Raw genomic sequence first — 14,215 nt, 5'->3', positions numbered from 1 at the left:
GTACTTCAGAAAATGTAGGTCGCTTAGTAACTCCTGCCAAAAAGTTAGAAGACACAATAAGACTGGCGGAGCTTGTCATTGAAGTACTCCAGCAAAACGAAGAGCATCATGCCGAGGTGAGGACCTACCTATGTTGGAATTCTTTTTTTTTTTGATGGGTCAATTTCTAGAGCTCTCTCTAGAAAATAAATGTCTTACTAATTTGTTTGAGTGGATTTAAGTGGAATTTAAATAGTCAGGAATTCACGATGGGGTTGAAACTAAATTTACGGCAAATAACGGTCAGGATTTGGGAGTAACTGAAAATATTTTAATTTTAAATTTGGGCATTTTTTTAAATTTAAACTTTCTAGAATTTACATTTTTTAAAAAAACTTTGTTGACTTTGTTAATTAGTTTTCTAAGGGGAGTGGGCTTTTTCCTTTTTTTTTAAGGTTGCAAAATAAATGTTAAGCAAATACAAGCAATTATATTCCATTTTAGAGTTTGGTTAAGTCTATTATTGTTAAAAAGAAAAATATAATTTAAAAAAAACAAGTTGGTTATCTCAATCATCTGAGCTGAGTGCAATTATATTTTTATATTTATTTAATAATCTTATACATCATCACTCCCGATATTTTTCAATCAATTCCTCGCATTCTCCAAATCTCAACATTTTTAGACCTCAATAATTTTTTTTCCCTTACATTATATATTTTAATTTTTTTTTTTACTTTTTTTGTTAAAATGTCATAATTTTTTTTGATATATGGAAATGGTTTGTGATGACATCTGAATCACGATGATAGCTTTTTCAATCGCTATTCACTACCATGAAGCTAATGAATAGTCCAAAAAAAAGACCCAATTAATGCCTGATTTGCATATTTAAATTTCCTCCCTGTTTTTTCACTGTTCTTTCTATCTTGGATGATCCTGACAGGGAAAAGAGGTATGTGGTTAAACTCAACAAATTGAGTCACCTGCTCTCATATCTTGTGCATGTCCTTCATGTTTTTGATGGGATTTTATCCTTTTTTTGCTTCCTTTGTAGTTGTAATATAAGTAGTGTAGCATCCAGATCACGTAGACTTGCCTGTGAAACTTAGTTGCCCCACACAATCGAAGTGTGTAGTGATAATCTAATCCATGCATGCGGCAATGGGCGTATTATACAAGCATTGCAGCTGTTCCCTAGCACTACCCAGTCTTCGTTTATTCTTTCCTAATCCTCCTGTTTTACCCACATCAGTTTGAAGTCAACCTGGAAAAAATTCAACAGTGACAATAAAGTCTTGGGCCAATATTCAATATATTGTCTAGATGAATCTGTAAACAGTAGAATTACATTGACCATAAATTGTTTCCTTCAATGTTTTAGATTTTGCATTTTCCAATTTTGCAGTGGATTTTTATGCATTTCTTGAATTTTTAAAGTTCCAATGTTCTATATTTTGCATCTTCCAATTTCATAGTGGATTTGTTTTTGTATTTAATATTTTTTAAGTTTAAAAACAAAAAAGGGTGCATTTTCATTCTGGACATATAGTTAGCATAGCAAATTTTTAACTCTCCATTGGACTTTAAATGTTTTCTTTCTTTTTGGGTCTTTTTAAAAACCAAAATATTTTTGAAAAATGCCTTTGGTTTTTTAAAGTTTTAATAGTTTAAAGTAGACATGTAAAATAAAAAAATAAGTGTGCATTTTAATTCTAGACATATATTTAGTATAGCAAATTGTTAACTCTCCGTTGGACTTTAAATGTTTTCTTACGTATTGTAGAACTTTTTTTTGGCTTTTTGAAAACCAAAACATTTTTGAAAAATGCATTTACTTTTTGAAAATTGAATCAGTTTATAGTATAAAGGTAAGATAAAAAATAAGTGTGCATTTTAATTCTAGACATATATTTAGTTCCGTTAACTCTCCGTTGGACTTAAAATGTTTTCTTACATAATGTAGAACTTTTTTGCGTCTTTTTGAAAACAAATTATTTTTGAAAAATGCCTTTAATTTTTGAACGCTTTAATAGTTTAAAGTATAAACGTAAAATAAAAAATAAGTGTGCATTTTAATTCTGGACATATATTTAGCATAGCAAATTTTTAACTCTCCATTGGACTTTGAATGTTTTCTTGTGTAATTCAACATCAATACCACAACTAGTATGGAAGGCTACATGCAATTTCAATATAACCACCAATAAAGCCAGATTCCAAAAATACCAATACTTCTTTATTAATAATTTAAAATTTACAATACATAAAAACCCGAATGGACCACCCGAAATGATTGATGGTATTAATATGGGGAACCAACACCTATGAGAATAAATTATCGGCTAAGAACCTTAAATGTATAATTATATCAGGTCTAAACCAACTGTATGTGGCAAAGAATCATCCCTACCTGTATATTAAATTATGTATATCAAAAACCAAGTATTCACATGTGTGGAAAGTACATAAAAAATAATCATCGATTTCACAAGCAATATTATCAACAAGCAGCAAGTCCAATGCCAAGAACGATACGGCATCCCCTCACACTGACGCACGTTTTGCAACAAGCGTGCTTCTTCCAGGAGTGATGATTCTTTGCCACATACAGTTGGTTTAGACCTGATATAATTATACATTTAAGGTTATAAGCCAGTAAATTATTGTCATAGGTGTTGGTTCCCCATATCAATACCATCCGTCACTTGGGGTGGTCCATTCGAGTTTTTATGTATTGTAAATTTTAAATTATTAATAAAGAAGTATTGGTATTTTTGGAATCTGGCTTGCTGGTTGTTTATTGGTGTTTTCTTATATAATGTAGAATTTTTGGGGGCTTTTTGAAAACCAAAATATTTTTTGAAAAATGCATTTATTTTTTGACAGTTTTAATAGTTTACAGTCTAAACCTAAAATAAAAAATAAGTGTGCATTTTAATTCTGGACATATATTTAGCATAACAAATTTTGAACTCTCCACTGGGCTGTAAATGTTTTCTTACGTAATGTAGAACTTTTTGGGGCTTTTTGAAAACCAAAATATTTTTTGAAAAATACATTTACTTTTTGAAAGTTTAATCAGTTTATAGTATAAAGGTAAAATAAATGTGCATTTTAATTTTGGACATATATTTAGCATAGCAAATTTTTAACTCTCCATTGGACTTTTAAATGTTTTCTTATGTAATGCAGAACTTTTGGGGGTTTTTTGAAAACCAAAATATTTTTTGAAAAATGCATTTACTTTTTGAAAGTTTTAACAATTTAAAGTATAAACGTAATAATATTAACCCATTCATGACCTTTGACCTACATCTCCATGATATGTCGTGTCCCTGGCTTTGATGCAAGATCACAGCTTTCCCAGCAGATGATGGCTGAATTATTAAGCCATTATCTGCCTCTAACAGCAGTAGGTGGAATGGAGCTCTGGCCCCGGCTGTTAACATGTTAAATGTCACTGTCAATCTCTGACGACTGCAGGGGAGCATGTTATTCCACCTGTGATGTGATCATTGGGCACCAATGGGTTGACGTGACAGTCAGGGGTCTGCCTTCCTTGTCTTTCCACCATGTATTTAAACATGGGAGTTTTTTTAACTTTTTATAATCTTCAATAAAGAATAAATCTTTTTATTCAGAAGCTGAAACCAAACCTTTTCATTTTGATGCCGAAGACCCCCATGCTTCTCATGATGAAAGAATAAATCTTTTTAGTCAGAAGCTGGAACCAAACCTCTTTGTTATTTCTGCTGAAGACCCCCATGCTTCTCATAACCGTGCTCCTAGGAAAACCAGCGTTTAGCTTCCTTTCAAAGGAGACCATGATTTTTACGATGCATAGCAGTGCTCATGCACTGCTATGTATAGTGCAAGCGATCAGATGATCACAAGGTCAAGTGGGGACTAACAAATACAGTAAAAAGTTACAAAAAATTTTTAGAAAATACGGAAAAAAATAATATAAAGTTTCAAATCACCCCCTTTTGCCTCATTAAAAATAGATCTATAAAACAAATAAAAAAACACATTTGGTATTGCTGCATTTGTAAAAGTTTAATCTATCAATACATAAAATAAATTAATTGGTAAACGGCGTAACAAGATAAAAATCAGAAATGCCAGAATTACGGGATTTTCTGGCCACTGCAATTTTCCAATAAAATGTAATAAGAGGTGATCAAATCATCATATATACCCCAAAATGGTATCAGTAAAAATGTCAGCTCAGGGCACAAAAAATAAGTTCTCAACCAGCCTCATATCTTGAAAGTTAAAAACATTACAGATCTCTAAAAATGGCGACACAAGGAAAATGTATTTTTCCTACAAATATCCGAATTTATATTCACCACTTAAAGTGAACCAATCACCATGATTCTCCTATATAACCTAAAGCTAGTGCTATGCTGGCACTATCGGGCTGATTCTATACATACCTATAGTGGTCAGCTCGGATGTTTAGGTTTTGAAATGCAAGAAAGTAAAGTTTATAAAATCGTCAGCTGCTTGAGTGACAGCAGCTGAGGAGCAGATAATATCTGGGGGGGGGAAATTCATAGTTATTCCCTCCCCCTCTTAGAATTAGCATAAGTATTATACAATCAATGTAACTTTTCTCTTCCATGACCTGTGGTAAGGTCATATCCATGTGACCAGAAGGGGCAGGGCCTCAGCCAATAGGAAAATGTTGCTTCCTGATATCATCTTTGTTGGCTGAGGCCCCAGCCCTTCTGGAAGAGAAAAGATACATTGTTTATATAATACTTATGCTAATTCTAACATGGGGAAGGGATAACTCTGCATACCCTGCCTCCAGATATTATCTAATCCTCAGCTGCTGTCACTCAAGCAGCTGCCGCTTTTATAAACTTTACTTTCTTGGATTTCAACACCTAAACATATTAAATAGTGCCAGTATAGCACTGGCTTTAGGTTATATACAAAAATCCTGGTGATTAGTTCCCTTTAAATGAAATCAAAAAAGTATATACACATGGTTGTGCCTATTTAATCATATTGCCAGGTCAGTTTTACAGTATAGCATGGTTAATAAAAAAGAAATTCCAAAAAAATTGTGAAATTGCCCTTTTTTGCAATTTCAATAGATTGGGAATTTTTTTCCCACTTTCCAGTGCCTCATATAATAAAATGAATGGTGTCATTCAAAAGCGCAACTTGTCCTGAAAAATACAAGCCCTCATTTGGTTTTGTCGACATAAAAATAAAAGGGTTATGACTCTTCGAAGAAGGAGAGGGAAAAGTAAAAATAAAAAAATGGAAATTAGCCTGTTCATTAAGAGGTTAAAAATAATAATAATAAGTTCATTATTTTATGTAGAATTGGAAACATTATTTTTTTTTTTTGCCCAATGGCCATAGATCTTAAGTTAGTTTTTTGGTTTTGACTACAAAAGAAAATACAAGTTATGGAAAAGTCTCCATAACGCTGTTTATCCTCAACGTCTATTTTAATAATTTACACTTTTCTCAAAGCCAGCTAAGTGATTATTAAATTTCATTTTCGAATATCACTCAGTGTTCTTGCTATGCCATATTATGACAAATATGTGACATAACTGAAAAATAAATGTAAAAAAAATATTAGGACTAAATTAATCTTGTTACCAAACAGAACATGTATTTCCTGAGAATAAAAATGTCATTCTGTTCATTAATCACAAATTACTTTTTTTTTCCTCGACATGTTACATGACTTCAGTAAAGAAATGCTAATATTTTTTTTTTTTAGTATTTTCTTATTATCGTCTAGTAAAGCAATAAAATTTACTTTATACTTTTTTTTATCCAGTTTGTTTCTAGTCAATAAAATTTACTTTAGACTATTTTTATCTAGTTTTTTCTAGTCAATAAAATTTACTTTAGACTATTTTTATCTAGTTTTTTCTAGTCAATAAAATTTACTTTAGACTAGTTTTATCCCGTTTTTTCTAGTCAATAAAATTTACTTTAGAGTTTTTTTATCCCGTTTTTTTCTAGTAAAAATTTACTTTAGACTTTTCTGGCCAATTTTTTTCTAGTCAATAAAATTTATTTTAGACTTTTTTGATCCAGTTTTTTTCTAGTCAAGATGCATAAGGAACCTATGATTACATTAATGGGAATAAAACTTTTAAGCAAATATTTACACTTGTCTTCTAAAATGCCAGAATAAAATGCACCATGGGGTGATCATCAGATTTGTAAGAAAAAAAAATTGAAATAAACATAAAATAAAAAGTAGCATAATAGGTTAAAAAAACCAACATAAAGCTAGACATAAAATACAAAACAAGTAGCTAGAAATCTTAAAAAATTGTATGTGGGTAGTCAACTGTCTAGCAGAATTTTTTATCATCTTATTAAAATGTATCCCATATTATATTAACTTTGATATTAAGGGGGTTGTCCACATTCAAAACCTTTTTCCTACAGGCTCAGGTACCTTTTAAAAACAAATCGAGTTTAAATTCCTCAAGTCCAGCGCTGTGTCTGTGTTTGATCTTGGTTGTTTGGCTGCAGCAGTGAAATCACATAGACAGTGCTGCAGCCAATTGCTGAGATCAGCAACCCTGCTAATCTGGGTGGCTCGAGACCCTGAGCTTAGTGATTTTCTGTAGCATTGTCAACATGATGTCACTCAGTGTTTGACCTGGAGAGGACATATAAAGCTTAGTTTGATTTTTAAGCTTATGGGAAAAAGTGTTTCTAAAGGAGTACAACTCATTTAAAGGTTGTATGAAAATACATTTATATTCCTATAGTTTTAAAAGTCTTAAAATATATAATAATTTTGATAAAGCCTTAAAGGGAACCTGTCATCAGAAATTTCGCCCAAAAGCTAAAAGATTCCCCCTCTGCAGCTCCTGGGCTGCATTCTAGGAAGGTCCCTGTTATTATTGTGCCCCATGTGAGACCAAAATAAAGCCTTTATAAAGTTCTACCTTTTTGTATGCAGCTTCTGTAAATCTGTCACGGGGGCGGGCTCTCTGCCGTCCGTTATTCTGCCTCCTGGTCCTGTATGCCGCCCCCATCGCTCCTTTCCATATCTGATGCACCGCCCACTGCTCCAGCCATCCCCGCGCATGCCCAGTGCCAGTCTCACAGGACTGAGCAGTGTGACCGCTGGTGACGTGTGCGCAGGCAAGTGATTATGGACGGGACTGTGACTGTTATCAGCAAGTACCCGGCCATAATCTCGTGAGCGTGCAAACCTCTCCAGCATTCACACTGAGCTCAGTGTAGATGCTAGACTGTATGGGCTGCTTCCAGGAATGACGTCCCTTTGTCATGTGATAGTATTTCGAACACGCCCCTATCACATGACAAAGGGACGTCATCCCTGGAAGCAGCCCATACAGTCTAGCATCTACACTGAGCTCAGTGTGAATGCTGGAGAGGTTTGCGTGCTCACGAGATTATGGCCGGGTACTTGCTGATAACAGTCACAGTCCCGTCCATAATCACTTGCCTGCGCACACGTCACCAGCGGTCACACTGCTCAGTCCTGTGAGACTGGCACTGGGCATGCGCGGGGATGGCTGGAGCAGTGGGCGGTGCATCAGATATGGAAAGGAGCGATGGGGGCGGCATACAGGACCAGGGGGCAGAATAACGGACGGCAGAGAGCCCGCCCCCGTGACAGATTTACAGAAGCTGCATACAAAAAGGTAGAACTTTATAAAGGCTTTATTTTGGTCTCACATGGGGCACAATAATAACAGGGACCTTCCTAGAATGCAGCCCAGGAGCTGCAGAGGGGGAATCTTTTAGCTTTTGGGCGAAATTTCTGATGACAGGTTCCCTTTAAAGAGGACCAACCACTAGAATTTTCATATATAAACTAAAGCCGGTGCTATACTGGCGCTATCCTGCTGATTCTATACATATCTTTACTTGTGAGATCGGATGTATAGTTTCTGAAATACAGGCAAGTAAAGTTTGTGAAGTGCACTGATACTTGATTGATAGCAGCTACAGAATATCCAATAGGTGGGTCGAGTTTTGCTAGATATTCCCATCCCTGTCTGCCTCCCTGTCTTTGTTATCACAGGGTGAGGAGGGAGGGAACACAGGGGGAGGAAGGACAGACAGCAGATGGGCGGGAATAAGTAGAAAAACCCGACCCACCTATTAGATATTCTGCAGCTGCTATCAATCAAGCAACAGTGCATTCCACCAACTTTACTTGCCTGTATTTCAGAAAGTATACATCCGATCTCACAACTAAAGGTATGTATAGAATCAGCATGATAGCGCCGGTATAGCACTGGCTTTGGTTTATATAGGAAAATCCTGGTGGTTGGTCCTCTTTAAAAATATAAAGAATTGTATATGTGATGAGCAAAGCAGGTAAATCAATTTTTGAAGCAATAACACCTACTTTTTTGCAAATTACACCCAATACAGCCAATTACTAAAAATCTCGGAAAACATTTGGGAAGCGCTGCTAATTCACCTCAGGGACTTACATCCATCTCTATAATGAGTCAGATCCATTGGCAAGGTATTTCAAAACATTGAGCATATTCAAGAGCTTTGAAATATCGTGTTGCATTATCAGTCCACTCTTTATCTTTTTGTCTCTATGTAGGTTCCATGACATTACTGGAAATCTCTCCAAAATATTTTTATTAGTCATTGGCACTGCACGATATTTGATCAAGCATTGGAGTGTTCGGACATGCTCATCACTCTGCCCAGTATAATGCGTGCTTGTGCACCATGCTCAAGTCCCTGCCCGCTTTTCAACCACTAAACATGTGATGATTGCCTGCCAATCATGGTAATGCTGTAGTTATGTTGGCTACTGGAATTAGTGTGATTGGCTGACTGCATCCTTTATGAGACCCAGGGACGCAATGCTCGGCACACTGCAGTTCAGGGAGAGTTAATATAAGAGGGACAGCTTAGATTAAAGCAGGCATGTAGGCAAGGTTTTACATTTGCACCTTTTAGTTCCTTTTATGTGACACTAAAGGGTGTTTTAGCCTGGTTTAATTGAAAAAATAAATAAAAATAATGACATGGGGTTGCCCCCATTTTCGAAAACGAATCAAGATAAATGAGACAGCTGCAGGCTGGTATTATCAGGCTGGGAAGACCCTTGATTATTTGACCATTCCCAGCTTAAAAACTGCATCCTGCAGCCACCTAACCCAGAATTGGCACATCCATTAGTTGTACCAATTCTGTCTCTTTGCCCTGACTCTTCCCAATTGCTAATAGGACAAATAGGTTAATTGGGTTGATGCCAACTGGGTAATGTCAGCTGACATTAATCCTAGAAGTTAGTAATACATAGACATCTATCAGACACCCCATTAATAACGCAGTAAATGTAAGGTTAAAAAAAACACAAACACAGTAAAAATAGTTTATTTGAATAAAGACTCCCTACAATTTCCCTCATTCACAAGTGTATTTAAAAAATGGGGTGAAGCACCAGAATTTGGCATCTAATGGACATGCCAATTCTGGAGTGACTCTAAGCTGCTATTTTTAGGCTGAGTAGGATCAAGCAAAACAGCCAGAAAAACTACACATGTGATTTAAAGCCATTAACCACGATTGGTTTACCAAATTCCATTAGGGATTCGGAAACCAACATGTATTTTTTCCGAAACCAAGAATTTTTATTTGAAAAAAAAAAAAGCTTTTTTTGTAAACTAATGAAAATTGAGAAAGTCTTTTTCCTACTTTCCTTTATTCTGTCATGTGCATGATTTACTTTAGCTAGTTGAGTAACACATTTCTAGAGGAGTAATGTTTTTTATTTTTTTTTACCAAATCTAAAGAGGGGATCCAGCAAAATAATATTGATGACCCATCCATTCAATCTCTACATTCGGCCGGCACTGTGGCGCTAATATCAGCTGATCGTGAGGGCAATGAACTTAAAGATCTGATACTGATGATGTATCCAAAGGATGGTTGATGGTTCATCAATATGTTATAATTCAGTTTTTTGTACTTATAAAAAAAAACAAACCTGGATCCATTTATGGTCCCTTTTGTATCCATTCAGTTGAATATTAAAATCAGTGGGCAGTTTAAAAGGCTTCTGACTTCACCATTGGAAACCTTTGTCAATTGACAGAGGAAACTATGCCGGGCCAATTTATTAGAATGAGCACTCGTTGGCCAGTTAAGAAAAACGAATTTAGGAATTAAGAGATTATTGTGTTCCAGATTAAAGGGGTCATCCAACTTTAGGGCCAGTTTTTTAGTTTTTTTTAAATAGATGTAACTGGGGCTAAAATTGGTTTTCAATAAAAATGTTCTACCGTTTGGGTTTTAGAGACTTTTTGTTTCCCTACATATTCAACTTTGATGTGGTCTGTAGTCATAAGTCAGCTGAAAGGAGCTCAGATAAAAAAAAGTTACAAACTCCTCATCAGATCACCATTTCAGGCTGATTAACAGATTATCATCTCAATCTGTGGCTAGCAGTCATCAGTACAACATGGAGGCTTAAAGGCTTTTTGTTTCCCGTCATAACCAACTTTGATGTGGACTGTAGACATGAGTCAGAAGAAAGGAGCTCAGATTAAAAAAAAAAAAGTTACAAACTCCCCATCAGACCCCTATTTTAGGCTGATTAATGGATTCTCAACTGATTCTGTAGCCAGCAATCATCAGTACAACACGGAGACTAAAGGCCACTTTACATGCAACGACATCACTAACGAGATGTTGTTGGGGTCACGGAATTCGTGACGCACATCCAGCCTCGATAGCGACGTTGTTGCGTGTCAAATGCAGGAACGACCGTTAACGATCAAAAATACTCACCATATCGTTGATCGTTGACACGTCGTTCTAATCTCAAATATCGTTGCTGCTGCAGGTACGATGTTGTTCGTCATTCCTGAGGCAGCACACATCGCTATGTGTGACACCGCAGGAATGAGGAACATCACCATCCCTGCAGCCGCCGGCAATGAGGAAGAAAGGAGGTGGGCGGGATGTTACGGCCGCTCATCTCCGCCCCTCCGCTTCAATTTTGCGGCCGCTTAGTGACGCCGCTGTGACGCCGCATGGACTGCCCCCTTAGAAAGGAGGCTGTTCACTGGCAACAGCGACGTTGCTAGGCAGGTAAGTCCATGTGACGGGTGTTAGCGATGTTGTGCGCCACGGGCAGCGATTTGCCCATGACGCACAACCGACGGGGGTGGGTGCTTTCACCAGCCACATCACTAGCGATGTCGCTGTGTGTAAACTGCCCTTTAGAGTTTAGAATTTTGTTTTCCTTTATATTCCTTTATGGGGCCTGTAGTTATAAGTCAGCTGAAAGGAGCCCAGATGATAAAAGTTACAAAACGCCTCATCAGATCACCGTTTCAGGCTGACTGACGGATTCTCAACTCATTCTGCTGCCAGCAATCATCAGTACAACGCGGAGGCGTAGACGCTCTTTGTTTTCCTTCATATTCAACTTTGATGTGTTCTGTAGTCAGGAATCAGCAGAAAGAGTTCAGATAAAAAGAAGTTATAAACTCCCCATCAGATCACCGTTTCAGGCTGATTGACGAATTCTCAACTCATTATGCGGCCAGCAATCATCAGTACAACGCAAAGACGTAGATGCTCTTTGTTTTCCTTCATATTCATCTCTGATGTGGTCTATAGTCAGGAATCAGCAGAAAGAGGTCAGATAAAAAGAAGTTATAAACTCCCCATCAGATCACAGTTTCAGGCTGATTGACGGATTCTCAACTCATTATGCGGCCAGCAATCATCAGTATAACGCAAAGGCATAGACGCTCTTTGTTTTCCTTCATATTCAACTTTGATGTGGTCTGTAGTCAGGAATCAGCAGAAAGAGGTCAGATAAAAAGAAGTTATAAACTCCCCATCAGATCACCGTTTCAGGCTGATTGACGGATTCTCAACTCATTCTGCGGCCAGCAATCATCAGTAAAACACGGAGGCTTAGAGGCTCTTTGTTTTCCTTCATATTCAACTTTAATGTGGTCTGTAGTCAGGAGTCAGCTGAAAGAGGTCAGATAAAAAGAAGTTATAAACTCCCCATCAGATCACCATTTCAGGCTGATTGACAGATTCTCAACTCATTCTGCGGCCAGCAATCATCAGTAAAACACGGAAGCTTAGAGGCTCTTTGTTTTCCTTCATATTCAACTTTGATGTGGTCTGTAGTCAGAAGTCAGCTGAAAAGAGTTTGGATAAAAAAAGTTACAAACTTTCCATCAGACCACTATTTCAGGCTGATTAACAGATTCTCAACTCATTCTGCTGCCAGCAATCAACAGTGCAATACGTAGGCTTTAGAAGGCAAACGGTGCAACATTTTTAATGAAACCCAATTACAAAAATCATTTTTTGCCTCAAGTATTCTTCATATTTTTAAGCAAAAAAAAAAGGGAAAATAGTCCTCACAAGAGAACAACCGCTTTAAAGGAACATTGCTAGGAATATTACTACTAGCCTATGTGCCAACAGTCTCATTTTGCCGAGACAGTCCTGTAAACCATAACCCAGATGATTAGTAAAACTACTCCCAAAAGTGGGCATTTTGGGGGCATTCTGGTTGTTTTCATAACGTACCAAATTTTCTTGGTAAGTATGTACAAGTTGTATGACTATATCAGGATTTAGTGAGGCCTTAAAGACTTAACAGTAAGAAGCGGAAGATTCCGGCAGGTATATTTCTTTTATATACAATTTTTATTTATTTTTTTTACCAGGTAAGTGGTCTTGCTTTGGGTTTAAAAACACGAAAAAAAAAGAAAATGAAGCTGATAAATATTTCTATATATTACATATATTTAACATATACTGTAGAATAGTATAGATTGTAGTTTTATATTTTTTTTTAGGAATGTATTATTTAGTGTTATGTTTTTTTTAGCCTGGCCCTGGTTATGTTACTGAATGAACATGTCCTTGGCTGGCCTCGGCTGGTACTTACCCTATAGATAGGAAAATGAAAACTGCATTCCGGTCTTATCAGACTTTCAAGGATATATATAATTTCTACTAAGTACTTTTCAATATGTCTGACTCCCAGACAAGTGTGTAAGAACAGACAAGTCACTCATTCTGCATGCTCTTCTCCAAAAAACAAAAGATGGGGAAAAAAAAACACGCATGCGTCTGAAAAAACATTCACATCTCTGCTCTGTACGATGTGAATGGCACTTCGATCAAAACAATTTCTCTATTTTAATTTAATTCCCATGAGCATGACATTGAGTTACTTCACTGACGGGTTTTTTTTTCATATATATATATATATATATATATTTTTTTTATGTTGTCGCTTGATTTTGTAATTTTATTTTTTATTTTTTTTTAAATATCCTAAAAAAATTCAAAACACAAATCTGTATAAATAATTAATTTGATTAAAAATTGGTAATAATTAAAAAAAAAAAACAGTTCAGTGAAGAAACTCAAGATGATCTCCCAAATTTCTACACTACAGAATGAATTGGTTGAACCTTGAACTCTGAGCATGACCTCAGATAGCTTGATTTGCATTGTAAAGGGAACATGTTTCTTTTTAGAATTTTTGAATTTTGATTTGTTCCCCCTTCACTGCTGTTAACTATTTAGATGCACACAGTTCTCTTTACAATGGTCTTTCCTTTTAACCTATTGCATTATTAAAATCTGGGGGGGAGTGAAATTTTACATTTGGGCATAAACTGATTTCTTTTTCTGATTTTCCTTGTATTGTATCTAAAGGCATTTGCTTGGTGGTCAGACTTAATGGTAGAACATGCAGAGACGTTCCTCTCCCTTTTTGCGGTGGATATGGATGCAGCTTTGGAGGTGCAGCCGCCAGACACCTGGGACAGCTTTCCATTATTTCAGCTCCTGAATGATTTCCTCCGTACTGATTGTATGTATATTTTTTTACATTATGGTTTACGTGTATATTTTAGCATAAATTGATGATTTGATTTTATCTCAAATTTTTTGTCATGACTTAAAGGAGGAAAAACAATTATCTAAGGCCGGTTTCACACTTGCGTTGAACGACATCCGTTGCTATCTGCCGCCTTGAGGAATTACGGTAACCGTTGCAGGAAACCGTTTTCTTCCTCATAGACTTCTATTAGCTACGGATAGTAACGGATGGTCTTGCGTTGCATCCGCCCCGCGGCACATCAGTTGTTCTGTCGCTGACCGTCAGTGACCGTCGGGCGGAGGGAACGCTGCATGTAGCGTTTTTCTGTGCTTGGTGGAGTGTCAAAAAAACGCAACC

At 36.4% G+C, this 14,215-nt stretch overlaps 1 protein-coding gene across 10 annotated transcripts in view; it reads left to right on the top strand.

Annotated features, from left to right (window-relative positions):
• Positions 1 to 14,215, top strand: part of CADPS (calcium dependent secretion activator) — a 657,127-nt gene that overhangs the window by 479,583 nt on the left and 163,329 nt on the right. For all 10 annotated transcript variants that reach the window (XM_075321362.1, XM_075321365.1, XM_075321364.1 and 7 more), the window contains 2 exons: positions 10 to 116; positions 13,693 to 13,849. In XM_075321362.1, the coding sequence (XP_075177477.1) occupies positions 10 to 116; positions 13,693 to 13,849 (264 nt within the window). The remainder of the gene's footprint in view (positions 1 to 9; positions 117 to 13,692; positions 13,850 to 14,215) is intronic.

This window comes from Anomaloglossus baeobatrachus, chromosome 8 (assembly GCF_048569485.1).
Source record: "Anomaloglossus baeobatrachus isolate aAnoBae1 chromosome 8, aAnoBae1.hap1, whole genome shotgun sequence".
NCBI classification, from domain to species: Eukaryota; Metazoa; Chordata; class Amphibia; order Anura; family Aromobatidae; genus Anomaloglossus; species Anomaloglossus baeobatrachus.
Note: the sequence above shows the minus strand (reverse complement) of the source record. Positions and strands in the feature narration are given on the sequence as shown.